General features: G+C 46.8%; 1 protein-coding gene across 5 annotated transcripts in view; it reads left to right on the top strand.

The window, feature by feature from the left end:
• Nucleotides 1-16,846, top strand: part of THSD4 (thrombospondin type 1 domain containing 4) — a 571,917-nt gene that overhangs the window by 533,982 nt on the left and 21,089 nt on the right. For all 5 annotated transcript variants that reach the window (XR_009606663.3, XM_060620985.3, XM_060620986.3 and 2 more), the window contains 5 exons: nucleotides 335-607; nucleotides 6,872-7,001; nucleotides 8,059-8,263; nucleotides 8,841-9,014; nucleotides 16,396-16,569. Coding sequence is in view for 4 of the 5 variants with exons in the window: in XM_060620985.3 (XP_060476968.1) it covers nucleotides 335-607; nucleotides 6,872-7,001; nucleotides 8,059-8,263; nucleotides 8,841-9,014; nucleotides 16,396-16,569 (956 nt within the window). In the remaining variant the exon portion in view is untranslated. The remainder of the gene's footprint in view (nucleotides 1-334; nucleotides 608-6,871; nucleotides 7,002-8,058; nucleotides 8,264-8,840; nucleotides 9,015-16,395; nucleotides 16,570-16,846) is intronic.

Below are 16,846 nucleotides of genomic sequence, written 5' to 3'. Positions count from 1 at the left end.
TTGTGGTGGTGGTTTTTGTTTTCGCATGTGGTTCTTTAACTATGAGTGAAGTTGAGCGTTGTTGTGTGACTTTTGGCTGTTTGCATTTCTTTTTACGTGACTTGCCTCTTCCTGGCCCTTGCCTGCTTCTCCTCCTGAGACATCCGTCTTTCTCTTATTCGCTTTTAATAATGGTTTGGATATTAGGGAAATGAGCATCTGCATGTTTTAAACACATGTGTTGTGAATTGGAAACGGTGGTATTCTGCATAATTTCTAATGTTGAAGGGATCTCCTCCGTGGGACTCAGTGTCCAGACCGATCTCTCTTCTGTGTGTGCACCTGCCTCTCCTAGGGGAGCCCTTCAACGGCCAGCTGGTAACGGATGGGAGGAGCCAGGAGGAGCGAGAAGAGAAAGAGAGGACCGAGGAGAAGGAAGGAGATGGTGGGGCGCCTGAAGTATTCACCTCAGGATCAGCGCAGGCCTTCCCAGTCAGGCATCCCAATGGATTTTCTCCCCATCGACCGGACGATTTGGTGCCGGCGGCACCGCAGTCCCCACGGCGAAGCCGGGACCACAACTGGAAGCAGCTCGGGACCACAGAATGCTCAACGAGTTGTGGGAAAGGTGAGCTCGGATGTGGGCTGGGAGGGTGTCCGCAGATCCCTGCCCCCCCACCCCCACCACCCGGTGAGGAACCCGTAGCTGGGCTCGAGGCACGTGGCAAACCCTCCCCTCCTTGAGCCTGACTGGGGGATTGGTCACTGGTGTGACGTTGTGTTGAGGCTCCCGAGGACCCCCCCCCAAGCCTGATGATCCCCGAGAAGGACATGCAAGACTCAGAGAAGCTGCCATGCTTGCAACTTTCACAGTGAGAAGATACAGACGGGCATCATCAGAGGGAAAACGCGCGTGTGGCCAGGTCCAGGAGAAACCAGGGGCCAGCTTCCAGGTGTCCCATCCCAAGACAGTTGCATATAGATGCACTGAATTCTCCCAGCAATGAGGGGTGACCGCAGGAGCCAAGTAATGCCAACCAGGGAAGCCCCTCGAGCTTTGGTGTACAGGGGGCTTATTGTGGCTCAGTCGCATAGGCACGTAGCCCCCACGTTACCGACATTGGCACCCAGAAGTCAAACTGAGAGACAGGACATGGCCCGAGACCTCAGGCACAGAAAAACAGGCACTCACCCGAATCGCATTGTTGGCATAAACTCTCTTGTCACACTGATACAGCGTGGTCCCAAGACATAGAGAAACACCCCTGTCAGCTGGATATTCCACGGGCTCAAGGGACCGGTCCTGAAGATGGGCCTTTCTTTGGAGTGTGCAGGGTCCGAGCACCCTGAGTTAACCCTCTCCTGCATGCCACACTCATTAATGGCCACAGAATGTGCTCACAAAGCGTAAGGTCACACAAATACCAGACAAAACTCATTCTCACATCTGAGATTCCAGAAAAAAGCATGCTGACTGGGCTTGAGGTGTTAGCTGGCTTTCAGGCTCACCAGCACTCACATCTCTCTCCTTTCTGTAAAATCCTCATCCTGTATCATCCCGTTATCCCGACCCCGTCTGCTGAGACCCCAGGGACAAGCCTGCAGCCCAATGTCGCCAGCTCTGTGGACTCCTTGCAGGAAGGGAGACCGCACACCAGAGGGCACCCGGGGCATCTCCCTAAACCAAAGAAAAGAGAAGAGTTACAGGACTGGGGAGAAGAGTGGATGGTGTGCAGGTGAAATTTACGTAAAGCTGGTCGTGATAGGCTCAAAACAAAGCGTGGCTGTGTGCGAGCGTGTCAGTATCAGTCTCGGTCTGAACTGTGAAGGCGATCCACGGCCCTGTTTCCTGGAAAGCCCCAAAGCTAAGGTAGATGTGGAATGTAGTGTCCAGAAACCCCTTCTCAAACCTGTGGCACCTGGTTGGAAATGGATGCTGTTTCCCAGTTTTAAGGTGGCCTAGATCCCCAGGGCAAGGATTTGCCTGTGACCATCCAGGAACTGTGATGCAGGGATACCAAATGCATAGTAATAGCCTTCTGTTTGTAATGAAGTCCTATTGGTGACCCTGGAAGAGCTGTGCTTTGAGGGGAGGTTACCACAGAAACCGGGAGGCTGTATCTCAGAAAGTTTCTGCGGACAGGAAACTGTGGCACACTGAGAATATTGGTTTGGGGACTTTTTTTTTTTTTCTTTTCTTCAAGAGGCTTGTACCTGAAGGCACAAAATCCGGAAAGCCTTTCGCCACCGCCTCAAAGCCTTTATCTTTTTCCCAAGCACATTGGCTTAGTGGCTTTTGAGAATGGGATTTGGGTGTTCTTCACGGGAGCCGGAGCCCCTCCCACCTGGAACCCCACCAGTCCCATGATGACCGACAACCAGAGAACTGATTTATGGGGCTGGTATTGTGCAGGTTTTATCGTGCTTTTACTTAGTTGATGTGCAAAGAACATGGACTGGAGATTCGCCGGGCTAACCTCTTTTTCAAGCTCTGCGAGGAAAAATGAAATGCCTATAGAATGTGTCTTAACAGAGGCAGAAAGCTAGAGATGATTACACATTAAGGCCAAAACCACTTTAGTGAGGACCCATCCATGAATCTGAAGAGGTGAGCGGTACAAAAATGCAGGTGACGTAGGAACTCAGGGTCCAAGTGTGTTCTTACCAAATACTCTGTAGTTAGTGGTGTGGTGCCCACTAGAGGAACTGCTTACATTTGTGCTAGGTAAAAACGAGGGAAAGTTATAAAAATAAAACTTGTTGTCATGTGGTTTTATTTCAAGGATGGCATGTATGGGAGATTCTCTTCCCTTTCACGTCCGTAAAGATCGCCTGGCCCAGCCTTTCCAGGAGGGTGCGATGTAGCCTTGTCCAGAGACCTTTCGGTTTTGCCTTGGGGACTTAATAGGATAAGGACATAGCTGTGCCATTTGCCAGCTGCCCCTTCATGCTGCTCACACAGTCCTGTGTTCACTGAATAGATGCCACTTACCCTGGTGGTCATTCAACAGGTCTCTTATCTGCTCTGTACCAGGCATGATGGAGGGACCCCATCTCCAAAGATTCTGGTTATCTTCCCCCCAGCCAACCCCAGTCTGTGTGATCCGCACTGAGATAAAAAATCTGCCTCCCTTATTATTCTCTGGTATGGAGCCAACAAACTGTTTACACTTGCTGATTTGGCACAGATACATCTCCTCTGGGAAGCCCTTCCCAATTCTGCAAGGTCCCACTTATTCCATGGGACCTCCCGGCAATTCGGGACACATTTTTGTCCCAGCTCCGTGTGGCCTAGCGGTCCCCCCCGCGTGTACACACACTTTGCGTTGCCTGCACCTGGGATCGTACCAAGCACGCACGGGGGCACCCCTCAGGTGATTCTTGAATTAACGAATATATTGTCACCACATCTCAAATGGGGTGTAGACAGCTTTTAGAAAGCGTGTAAGAGTGGCTTTTACATCTTCATTATATCTTAGATACGCAAGGCTAGTGTTGCCTTACTTGTGTTTTATCCGTAGCTGAAAGAGCGTGGATTTATGTATTCAAAACTGAAGAATCTTTTTCTCTAGATTTCCATATTATCTTGTTTAACGTCCTTAATAGAGTCTTTCTCTTTTGCATTGTGGACCCACACACACATATACACACGTCATCTGCCCCTCGGATGCCCGGGATGACCTGTGCATTCTCTTCTTTACCCTGATAAACAGCACGGCTTGTCCAGTCAAAGAGACACGGAAGACGTGCCTCGGAAATCAAACAAGAGCAGAGATGTACTGTCCCCCACCCCCGCAACTTGTACTCGCAGCCCCTTTGCTCTCCCTCGTGACAAATGGCAGCAGCCGGGGATGCCCCTCCTTGGCTCCCTGAAAGGTTTGCTCCCGGCAGCAGTGGCCACACCTGCAGGACAGACGAGGCAGCGTGGATGCGGCAGTGTTTTGCTCAGCAGTAGTGACAGATGTGCCGGGACCAGGACCTTCTGAGCCTACTGGTGCCGCCCAGCTCTTTTATGCACAACACAAATCCACGCCCCCTGCAACCTCACCACTTGTCCCTACACAGACCTCCTCCAGTCCTGGTGGAGCTCACCAGACCACACGTTTCCATACGTCTCGTGTGAAAACCTCCCTTTTGGGAAAATGCTTTCAGCATCACGATATCACCATCACAGAGAGGGACCCCGCCCCGAGCATCCCAGATGGCTTGGACTCCATCCAGCATTTTGCCCAGACCTCTGGTCAAAATTTTGGCTTGGCCCCGTTGATTCCTAGGGTACCACGACTAGGGTGATTTAATTTTTTTCTTGCTCCGTATTTTGTCCCTCTCTCCACAGTGCCTCACCAGCCTCTATATACTGTCCCCTGAATTCACTGACTTGCCTCAGTTACTCATTTTGGATTACCTGCGGCACTGTCCCCTCCTCCAGGATAACGGAGTCCTGTTTTGATCAACACACACAACACAAAACCCAACTAAAACGATCCCAGATTTTCCCTGCTGCCTGAAGCCCAGCCAGCACCTGACCTCACCACCCCATTCTTGCTTGCCAGCAATTAGAGGCATAATTGAATGGCACGCTGTACAGTGAAGAGATGGCCAGGTGCCATTTTGAGTGACAGTCCCCCTCTCTGCAGAGATCAACAAAGAAAGAAACCATTGTGGTCACTGGAGTCACTAGAGCTCTGGTGCCTTCTCACCATCAGAGAGAGAGCCTCTGAACCCATGTCCTCAACTGAACACGGGAGCTGCATGGTGGACAAGCGCTCTGTAAAGGCCGTAAGGGGTTGGGGGAGGCAGGCAGTGGCCATGTGCTAACAGCCCTAAGCAGAACCCATCTCTCCGAGGCACAGAGCATTCCTATGGTTACCTGCATCCTTCTAGCTGAAGATATTAAATTGCCCCCTCATTTGCGTGCCGTGTCGTTGGAATAGTTACTTTTGCTTTCCAGTTCACAAACTTGCTAGCAGAAAAGTTAGACCCACATGGTCCGAAGGGATAAATAATAAGATTTTTACTTAATCCCTTAATAGCTGGGTCCCAAATGGATACCCTGCAAGGCATGAATGGAATCTTATTCATCTTTGTGAAGTGAGCACGATGTGCTTCATGTTCGTTGAATTTAATTAAAAATCTCTTCTTAAAGGAAGCAGGTATGTCACTAGACAAAACTCAATTCCACAAAAATTGTTTGCTTCCTATTAATTAAATTAATTTAAGGGAAAAGTCAGTACTGCTTTTTTACTCAGCTAACAATTATACTCAATTGAGACATGACTTTAAATAATGGTCTCAAGGAATAGCCGCATTAGAAATTTTTACTAGCAGAGTGGTTTTGAAACACATGACCATTTCAGATTCAGAACTGTCTTACAAACTGTCGAGTTTCTTACGAGAACTTCCCTCTGGCTCCGTCATCACACAAGATCAGCTGAACCAAGCATTGACACACTTTTCACGGCTGATGAAATACTGTGACCTTTATGTTAAAAGTTATCCCTCCAGTTTCAATTAAATTGTAGCAAGTTGGAAGTTCAGAAACTCTGAACGCCTGTCCAGTTAGCAACAGAGCTAAGACAGAGCTGTAGAATAAGTGATAGTGTTCTGCCCAGCAGGAATTGTGTAGTGGCCTCGACTGGGGGTTGGCTGCGGGGACAGGCAATTATTTGTGAAGAAGCATCTTATTTTTCAGACCGTTGTTTGGCCTGATGACATTTCTCTTTGTACACCTTCACTAGTAATACTCCAGAGCTGCCACCAGGGAGCAGCAGAGAGAGGAAGGCAGAATTGAAAGGGCTTTTTTTGAAAGCGACAGATCTCACTTAACAAATTCTGACTTTCTCTCCAAGACAGATTTATCCACATGAAGCCAGTGAAACTCAACTGTGTATTTAACACAAAACAACAGGGGCGTCTGGGTGGCTCAGTCGGTTGAGCGTCTGGCTCTTAGTTGCAGCTCGGGTCATGATCTCACAGTTTGTGACTCTGAGCCCTGAGTCTGGCTCCTCAGTGACAGTGCAGATCCCACTTGGAATTCTCTCTCTCTGCCTCTCCCCTTCTCTCTCTCTCTCTCTCAAAATAAATAAAAACTTTTTTAAAAAAGTGTTTAAAACAAAACAAAACAACAACAACAAAAACCCCGAGGAAGTTAGTATGATTTTTTGTAGCAAAGTAATAAAAACAAATATTAGATCTCTGGTAAGTAGCCATTCAGCATTTTTATTGAGCAGCTGTTATTCTGCTAGGTACTGGGATTACAGGGATGGACAAGAATGAGTTCTGTCTCTGAGAAGCTCACTGTCTCATGGGAAGCAGACATCCACTCAAATACCTAAAAATACCATTGGATCAGTACTTTATTCGGGGAATGTGTGAGATGCTTTCCAAAGGGGAAGCCAGCTGCTCCTCTAGCCTGTCTTAAATCTTCCTACTTCTCTGCTTCAGCCTGCCTCTTCATCATACAGGCACATGTTCAGCTGCCTGGATGGCCCCCTCCCTCCAAGACACATGTGCACACAGCTGCCCAAACCCAACCGTTCTCTAGGATCCAGCTGGGGCTTCTGGGACCCTTTCTCTGTGATGTCTCCAGAAAACCTGCAAACGGTTATTGCTAGTGCTCACAATCTCTCTCCTGCCTAGTGCTATCTTGAACTGTTACGAAAACTATTTTTGCCCGCCTCTAGCAGCCGTGTCCGCAAAGAGATCGTAAGCTCTCCGAGGGCAGTGACTATTCCTACCCTTCTTTGCACTCACAGTGCCTGGCGGCCCGTGTGTGTGCGTATGGATTGTTCCGTTTCTGTGGCCTCTCTTCATCGGTACCTGGGTATCTCTGGGCATCTCCACCAGTCAAGTGTGCGGGACGGTCCCTCAGAAGTTCTTCTTGTGTTTGCAGGATCGCAGTTCCCAATTTTTCGCTGTGTACACAGAAACACCCACGAAGAGGTTCCCGAGAGCTACTGTGACTCCAGCATGAAGCCGACCCCTGAGGAGGAACCCTGCAACATCTTCCCTTGCCCAGCCTTGTAAGATGGCCTCTCAGTGCAGGTGGCCTTTTGTCGGGTCACTTCTGCTTGCTCGTGCATAGGACCTCAGTCGCAGATACAATCCGGTTTTTAAATCTGTGTACATCTGATGTAGGAACATGAGACTTGGTCTGTGCATAAGCTGCAGTCTGTTCAACACGCGCACCTGTCTTGGGATGCACGCAGTTAACTTGCAGCCCTGACCAGCCAGCCTTTGGTGATTAGGAGCAATTACGTTTTAGCCTGGCGAGGAAAGGAGACAGGGAAGCAGAGAATTACAGTCCAGCGTGGTCAGTGAGGTAGGTGAGCTGTGTACACAGAATAAGGCGAGTCACAAAGACACCAGCCAGGAGGAGTCGGGTAAAGAGTCTCAGGAGAGGTCGGGGCTGGCTATTGAATGATAAATAGGACACTTGCAGAAGGATGGGGGAAGGGCCCTAAGAAGGGTCCAAACGTAATCTTCAAAGTAACAGATACATTCTCATAGGTAATGAGCATGCACCCATGTCTTATTTATTTATTTATTTATTTATTTATTTATTTTAAATTTTTTTAACGTTTATTTACTTTTGAGACAGAGAGAGACAGAGCATGAATGGGGGAGGGTCAGAGAGAGAGAGGGAGACACAGAATCTGAAACAGGCTCCAGGCTCTGAGCTGTCAGCACAGAACCCGACTCAGGGCTGGAACTCAGGAACCATGAGATCATGACCTGAGCCAAAGTCGGCTGCTTAACGGACTGAGCCACCCAGGCACCCCGCTCCATGTCTTATTTAACTGAATGACAAAGCAGAGGATTGTGAAACTGACAAGTAACTAGAAAAAAAAAAAAAAAAAAAAAAAGGAATACTGGAATAAGATTTCTAAGTTCCAAAGTGGGTTACTTTCCTTTACGGAGTCCGATGGCCCTCAGGCCGACCATTAAGAATGCTCTAGGACGAGCCTCACCCGGAAGGATTCTGACGGTTCCATGCAGGCTGGCTCGGGCGGGGTCTGGCTGTCTTCCTGCGGACCGACGCTGACCCGTCCCTGTCGCTCTCTGTCATTCCGGAGCTAGCTGGGACATCGGAGAGTGGTCCGAGTGCAGCAAGACCTGCGGCCTGGGCATGCAGCATCGCCAGGTTCTGTGCCGCCAGGTGTATGCCAACCGCAGCCTGACGGTGCAGCCCTACCGCTGCCAGCACCTGGAGAAGCCCGAGACCACCAGCACCTGCCAGCTCAAGATATGCAGCGAGTGGCAGATCCGGACAGACTGGACCTCGGTACGCGGGGCGGGGCGGGGCGCCGCTCCAGAGCTCCCCCCCCCCCCCCCCCGCCCCGCAGCGCTCACTGCCTCCCCACCCCCACCTCACCACCCCGCCCCCACCCCGAGACCTATCAGGACAGCCCTGAGGTCTCCTGGAGGGAACCCCTCCGAGTGCTTCCGGAAGGACTTTTGTGCAACCCACAGAATAGACCGATGGCTTGGGAGAGTGTTCCAGCCACCCACGGCCAACCTGAAGGGTGAACCCACGCGAGTCACGTGCATACGCGTCTCATCGCTCTCGCGTGTCCTGAGAAGCCAGGTCCTTCCCGTCTTGCACCCCCGTTTTACAGATGATAGAACTGAGGCCCAGAGCAGCAGAGTAGGCAGGACATCCGAGAAGGTCTTAGAGAAAAAAACTTGTGAAGTGTTCAGGGCTGGGATCCCCCTCCCCTCGGACAGCACTGCGTGGCGGGGGAGGGGGAAAGAGGAACCCAGCCACACAGTGGGTCCCCTGCTCAGGTGGCAGGTGACCAGGATGGGGGCACCACAGCTAGAGAGGCCCATTCCACTGACGTGATCTTGCTGTGTTTTAGTGCTCAGTGCCCTGCGGGGTGGGACAGAGGACTCGAGACGTGAAGTGTGTGAGCAACATCGGGGACGTGGTTGATGATGAGGAGTGCAACATGAAGCTTCGGCCCAACGACATTGAGAATTGCGACATGGGGCCCTGCGCGAAGAGCTGGTTCCTCACCGAGTGGGGTGAAAGGGTGAGCATGGCGGCCGCACACTGGGTTCTGGAGCCGGGCCCAGGGTCCACGTGTTACCGGGCGCCCCAACACCACCAAGACAAATCGCCCGCGAGAAATTACCAGACTTACTAGAAACCACGAGACTTACTACAAGTTACTAGACTTACTAGAAATTACTAGGATTACTAAAAATTACGAGGGTAATTTCTGACTTTGGGGAAAAGGCCCAGAGACGACCTCTCGCGGGCTTTCCATCCTTATAGGAAGACCGAGGGGCTCCAAGAGGGAGCAGTGGGTGTGAAAGGATATTAGTTCTCCTTTGCACCCCAATGAATATTAGTGAGTTTAGTATTGGATTTCTAGCCATCCCAGAACTCATTTGTGTTCAGAGTAAACTGGGCAAACTTAGTGCACAAGCAGATGAATAAAAAGAATGACACTGGGCTTTCATTTTTCTGTAGGGAAGACTTTAAAATAACGTTGGATGGGGGCACCTGGGTGGCTCAGTCGGTTAAGCATCTGACTCAGTTTCAGCTCAGGTCATGATCTCAGTTTCATGAGTTCAAGTCCCACATCTGGCTGTGCACTGACAGCTAGGAGCCTGCTTGGGTTTCTGTCTCTCTCTCTCTCTCTCTTCCTCTCTCTCTGCCCCTCCCCTACTCACGTTGTCTCTGTCTCTCTCAAAATAAATAAACTTGAAAAAAAAATTTTTAATAACATTAGATGAAAATAATTTTTGTCAAATATACATAAAACCTTCAGCTAAAATATCGGTGTCCTATAATACAAAAGTTTATGATACAAACAGAATTTATGATACCAATTTAAGTTATGAAACAAAGGAACAAAATAGCTTGAAGTCTGGAGCACTTAAACCCTTTTAATCCTTAATCCATTGTATGTAACCTCATGAAGAATATGCAGTGCTCAAGGTAATAAGTTCTTCTATGAATATCCAATGACTTATATGTCCAAACAGACTAGAAACTTAGAAATTTTTCTGAAGGTTCACATTCCCTAGAGCAAACGAAAGTTTCAGAATGCTTGTGTAAAGGCTAAAATAGCTGAAATTATTTTCTCAGCAAATGCTTCGTCTTGATCAGTCATTATTCTAGAATGCAAAGAAAATTATTTACAGAAAACAATGTAGTTAATAATAGGCTATATGCAAAGATAGGCAATGCAAGACAACTGAGTTTCTAATGCATTTCAAATATTTAATCTAGAATATTTAATCATCATTCTTTTTTAGTGTTCACTTATTTGTTTTGAGAGAGAGAAAGAGAGAGCACCACCCAGGCGCCCCTTAATCAAAGTTCTTATATGACTACACACTTAATAACTTACCTCCACTTAATAAAATAGTAAAAATGCCATTTTCTGCTTTTTTAATGTGCATTTGCAAACATTTTCTCTCACAGAGTTTTTCACTTAAATTATACGGATTTCCAGGGCATCTGGGTGGCTCAGTCAGTGGAGCATCTGACTCTTGATTTCACCTCAAGCCATGATCTCAAGGTTTGTGGGATCGAGCCCCATGTTGGGCTCTTCACGGACAGTGTGGAGCCTGCTTGGGATTCTCTCTCTCCCTCTCTCTCTCTGCCCCTCCCCCGCTCACACATGGGGGCTCTCTCTCTCTCAAAAATAAATAAACTTTAAAAAAATAATATGTATTTCCAATTAAAGAGCTAATGTAGTTATGGACAAAAAATAATATTCACTTTTTCTGGTCATACAGTAACATATACTATTATAAAAAAATATGAAAAAAATCAGAAAAGTATACCAAAAATCTCTTCACTAGCAGATAATAATTTAAGATTTGTAAGCTTAAAAAAAAGCTACTGTCAAGCTTTTTCCTATTCATAACATACTTTACATACATAGCTTTTTTTTTTTTCAGAGAGAGAGAGAGAGAAAGAAGATGCAAGCAGGGGAGAGGGGAAAAGAGAGAGAATTTTCTTTTTTGAGAGAGAGAGAGAGAGAGAGAGAATCTTAAGCAGGTTCCACGCTCAGCATGGAGCCCGACACAGGGCTCAGTCTCACAGTCGTGAGATCGTGACCTGAACTGAAATCAAGAGTCAGAAGCTTAACCAACTGAGCCACCCAGGCGCCCTTTATACATATCTCTTTTGTACTCATTCATATTTGAAAGATACAAATCATAATACTACATATGTATAATTTGGTAGCCTTCTTTTTTCACATATGTATTAATTATAAACATGTTGATGGCATTAGAAACCTTTAAAGCATGACTTTTAATTAGACTCAGCTATTGTCTGTCTACTATAACTGAATCGACCCCTATTCTTTATTTCCCTTCCAAAAAAGACTTGTAAATTTCCCTCTAATGTAAATTTACTTTCCATTTTAACATAAGTACTTGATGGATCTAACTCGTGCCTTAAAATTCTAAATGGAGGAAGGGGTGACCACTTCATTCTTCTGTTAAGAGAACTTTTTTGTTCTTCTTTGGAAAGACGTTTTAAGCCATGTGAGTTTAGCGCTGTGTTGTAAGAAATTTGGTTTATCTACCCCTAGAATGTGTCATTATTCCTGAATGTTTGTGGATGAGTGGGAAGGGGTTGCGGTTGGCTTTGGGGAAAGTGCACTGGCTGTGGCATCACTTCCCCCAAGGGCTTATTTCTCATTATACCTTGAGCAAGCCGCTCTCTGACCCTCAGTTTCCTCATTGGTAACGTTGCTGAATGAGCATTAAGGGATAACATATTCGAAACCATGACCTAGATGAGACTGGGACCTTGAGTGGGCTTTTGAGTCACGACTTAGCCTCACAAAAAGGGTCAGACCCCAGGAATGACCAGCTGGTGGCAGTCTTTCACATGTGAGTAGTGGCTTGGTCTCACAATCAACCCTGTTAAGCTGTAGTCTCAACCAGGCAATTTTTTTTGCAACTGGAAGACACATATGTTGAGCACTTAATGCCAGGCATGAATGAGATCCAGCTTCCATTTAATTAGCTCAAGTGGGAGAGATTAGAGAAAGTGTGAGTGAAGTTTACAAACACTTAAAGGATCCAGAACACATCCTATTGCCCGATTGCAAATAAAGTTAATTAATCTCTACCTGATTGAATTGAGGTTGTAAACTCACATCTGAATCTTCTCTTAAACTTCCAGGGATATATAGTTTTTCTGACTCACTGACTCACCTTAAAAATATCCTTGCAGCTCCTTTTAATTGAGGGTGGACCTTATGAGACATCGGCATCATTGACTTTTTAATTCAAAAAGTAAACTTTAGTGACAAGTTTAAACACACGTGCAATATTTAGTCACAACAGAAAAAAAATTGGGGGGAGGCGCCTGGGTGGCTCAGTCGGTTGAGCCTCCGACTTCAGCTCAGGTCATGACCTCACGGTTCATGGGTTCAAGCCCCACATTGGGCTCTGTGCTGACAGCTCAGAGCCTGGAGCCTGCTTTGGATTCTGTGTCTCGCTCTCTCTCTCTGCCCCTCCCCTGCTCACGCTCTGTCTCTCTCTGTCTCTCAATAATAAATAAACGTTTAAAAAAATTTTTTTTAATTTTTTTAAGTCCACCACCCTCATATCTTAAGGACATTTTCCAAGAGAAGAAACAAAACATTGAGCTTTTTGTTACAGAAGATGATACAGGAACCTGAAGTTCAGGAATAGCCATTACGGCCTCTTAGTCCCTCAAGCCCCAGTTGGGCCAAGTTTAGCATTTCGGCTGTAGCTGGAGAGAGAGGACAGTCCTCACCACAGGGCTGCTTAGGCATTTCATGATGCCTCTCAGTGTTTTATCGGCCCAGAGGTTCAGTTAGGAGTCAGGTCCTTTTCTGACTACCAAGAGGATCTGGCCCTTTTAGGCACATCCTTCAGGGACAGTGAGTGGGTGTGTTTCGGTGCCTCAAGTTGAAGGGTAGTCTGTGCTTCCTGGTAGGGATCCATGATTCCCCCTGATTCCTGCTGAGAGACTTCCTGAGCCAGGTTTGGGGTGGGTACCTACTTTCAAGTCGAAATGTGTTGTGCTTTTCGCTGCAGTTGTATGCTAAAGTCAAGCTCCTCTATACGGCTCATCCCTGTAATGTTCTCTCATTGGGTACTTGGCTCGACCCGTAACATTCTTTTAAATTAAGCACATGGGAGTCTGAGGACATTTTCCCAGATGCGTGTATATGACTTGGTTTGGAAAGCAGAAATTAAGTTAGTAGGTCAAATGGAAACTACATGGAAAGAAATATTCTTAGGGTTTGAAACAGGAAGATAACTTAGATTCAATTCACCTTGTATTCTTCAGGAGGATTTAACTATCTTGAGTGTTTGAGGCTAAGAAAGAGACCAGATAATATACAGCTGAAACAAACAAACAAAAAAAACCCTTTAGCCTAGAATATTCCAATTACTCTAAGAAAAGATTTTCTTTTTTGTAAAAAGGACTGACTCATTAGCTCAAATTCCCAATAACAGTGCAGATAGAGTATAAGTCATGCAAAGCATTTGTGAGCCTGTAGGAAAGGCTCTTTTCCTCTACCCTCTTGAGTTCTGCAATGGAGGCCTACAAATTAAACTAACAAAAGCCAGATTAACAAGAGAAATGCCAACACATTTTCTTTAATGTTAATTTTTTTTTACATGGCACAGGGAGCCTAATAAGAAAGAACTGAAAATCCCAAAGAAGCAGCTAGAACTGAGGGCTTATATACCATTTTAACAAAGAGTGGTAAATTTTGAAGAAGTGACTAGACCAAGGAAAGGCGTTGGGGCTTCCAGGACAGTAAATTGTAGGAAAGTGGCTGAGAAATATATGGGGGAAACTAATGGAAGATAAGAGTTATTTTAGTTAAGTTTGTCTATAAATGGGGGAAACTAATGGAGGATTAGAGTTATTTTAGTAAAGTTTGTCTACATTCCTCTTGGCATTAGCTCCCCAATGGCAAGTATAAAAATGTTCTCTTTAGGTCACCTGGGTGGCTCAGTCGATTGGGTGTTGACTCTTGGTTTCGGCTCAGGATCATGAGATCAAACCCCTCATTGGGCCCCACATTAGGCATAGAGACTGGCTAAGACTTTTTCTCTCCCTCTGTCTCTGTACCCTCCCTCAAAAAAAAAATGTTTTCTTCCTGGTACTAGGCAGAAATTTCTCACAGGAAACTTCTGCACTGCTTTTAGGCAGGAAGGGGGAAGGCAGAGAGCCCTTCCTGGATCTGATGTTTCTCAATCACCTTCAATTAAAAATAGGTCAAAGCAGCATATTTTGGGGTGGCATATTCTAATCCCCTTCAAGCTACAAAGAGTTTCCTCCCTGAGGAGTCAGGCCCAGCCCAGCAGTGGTCATATAAATGTTTGATTATTCATCCTGGGCTGTGATTTTGCAAGACTAGACAGCAATGTACAAAAAAAGAAAATGAAAATTTTGATAAGGAAACAGGGTTGTATTTTTTCTTTCCTCAAATTTTTTCTAAATCACATTGCTTTTGCTTATTTTTTAAAATAGTAACATTAGTGAAACAAATTTCCCTTCTGTTTTTAAGGGAAGACCCAGCAGAAACCATTAGAACAGGCTTTGGTTGAGCTCTGAAGGGCCACTTTCCTAGTTGGAACGTGCTGGTTACAGAAGAGAAATGAGCAAGGAAGGACCCAAGTCTGTATTCATTTCTTCAACTGATATTCATGGATTTGCCCATAAGTTAGGTGCTGACCTGAGAAGGAACTAAAGATGATTCCATAGTCCTTTCCTTCACTGAGCCTACTTCTATAAAGGAAAGAATAAAGCAAAGTAGGACATAAGTAACGGTAGAGGAAGACGGTAGAATGCAGAGTGCCTTGAGAATCCTGAGGCTGGAAAGAGAGTATTGAATCAGGCAATCCAGGGAGTTTTCACTGGCATCTGAGCTGAGCCTTAACAGATTTTGGTGTGTCCTGGGGAAGGGGAAGAGCGCTCTAGGTAGATAGAAGGAACAGCATGGCCAAGGTCCAGTGAGCCCTTCATGCGATGGCGAATGGAGGACCCTGCCTCTGTCCAGCATGAGGTGTGTGGGATAGAATAATGGTGAGTTAGCCTAGAAGACTGAGGTTGGCTGAGGTTGACTGAGGTCATCTTCTAGGAAAGCTTTGATGTCAGGTGGGGAAATCCATGTTGGAATGGGGTGGCATCAGGGGGACTTTCAGCATGGCAGTCCCAACACCTGGAAGCCCAACAAATTAGAAAGGGTGATGAGGCTGAGTAACAGGCTGTGACCACAGTCCAGGGGAAGAACATTAGTAGTGCTGGGAGCCATGGGCAGAAAGGAACACAACAGGAAAAAATGTGGTCAAACCACATCTGTGAGACCTGAAGTTTGGCTAGATGTTGGAAGCAAGAACTCAGAAGAACAGTCAACTTTTGAATCCTGGTAGAAATTTGAGCACAACTTGGAAAACCAAGAGTAGCAATGGGGTTGGTGGTGAAGGCAGGGTTCCATTATTTTACATGCTGGACATGAGGTATCTGGGGAACACTCAAACAAAGAGGTCCAGAAAATGTCTGCATGTACAGGATGAGAAGCAAAATAAGGCAGCATTCCAAAGTATTTCAAGACAGATGGAGAACACTCTTTGAGCTTTAGGGTATGGCTCAGGAATGTGTTTACTAGGCACTAGATGAGAACAGTGTGATTATAGGAGACAAATCACTGGTGGTTCTGTGGCTGTAAGTGAAGACTTTGCCTCAGTTTCTCTATTTTAGAGTGGAGATATAGGACTTGACCCTTTAAAGCCCCTTATACCATTTTTTGGACATCTGCTGTACTCAGAGCACATCATTCCTTACCTGTCCTATGCCAGCTGTCCAGGTGAGTATGCCAAACACGTGAGGGGCTGGGGTCACTTGCCCCAGGCCACCCAGCTAGTAGACATATTAACACCGATGTGCCTGGTTCCCGGGCCAAGCTCTCCCTCTATACCAAGCTGTCTCCTAACACTGTCACAGCTGTGGCCTTCAGGGACTTAATAGCAGGCGGCAATGATGAGGTGACAGACTTCACTTCCCCAGTCTCCCCAGACTAGCCCAATGTCGGCTACCAGCAGGTAGACAGAGGCCCAAGTGTTCATGCTCTCTCATTCTTCTGCTACTGGATATGTTTTCAAAAGCAAAAGCCAAGACAGGCAGTCTGACAAGTGTGTAAGCGTATGAATCGCAATAGTGGGACAGGATATTTGGAAAGAAGACTGTCCCAGAAAATCTAAGATGGGGGGGCGGGGTTGCCATACTGGTACTCCATAATGGAGTAGGCTATGCGGGAAAAGTGATCAGAGACTCCGAAGGGAAAGAGTTGGTAGGGAAATGAGATGTTCAGTTCTCCTTCACATCATTTGAAAGTGGTTTCCGAGCCTGTAGGGGTGTCCCCTCTAATGGAACTATCTCCTGTCTCTCAGTGCTCAGCGGAGTGTGGGGCTGGAGTGCGGACACGCTCAGTGGTGTGCATGACCAACCACGTCAGCAGCCTGCCCCTGGAAGGCTGTGGGAACAACCGGCCAGCGGAGGCCACCCCGTGTGACAATGGGCCCTGCACGGGCAAGGTGGAGTGGTTTGCGGGGAGCTGGAGCCAGGTGAGTGGCCAGAACTGGCTGTGTTTGTCTGTCTCTGGTAAGAGCATCAATAGCAGAGGGGTCAGAAACCAGAAATGGGAGTAGCCCAGGCATCCTGGGCTTGAATCCCAGCAGTGCTGCCCGTGACCCTGGAGAGGCTACTTATGCTCTTGGAGCTGCATTCAGTCAACAGTGTTTCTTGAGCTCCTACTATGTGCTCTTCTAAGCACATGAATTACATCAATGAACAAAACAAATATCCCTGCCCTCAGGAGAGTATGGTCTAGCATGGTTTCTT

The sequence above is a fragment of the Panthera onca genome, chromosome B3 (assembly GCF_046562875.1).
Source record: "Panthera onca isolate mPanOnc1 chromosome B3, mPanOnc1 haplotype 2, whole genome shotgun sequence".
NCBI lineage: Eukaryota > Metazoa > Chordata > Mammalia > Carnivora > Felidae > Panthera > Panthera onca.
Note: the sequence above shows the minus strand (reverse complement) of the source record. Positions and strands in the feature narration are given on the sequence as shown.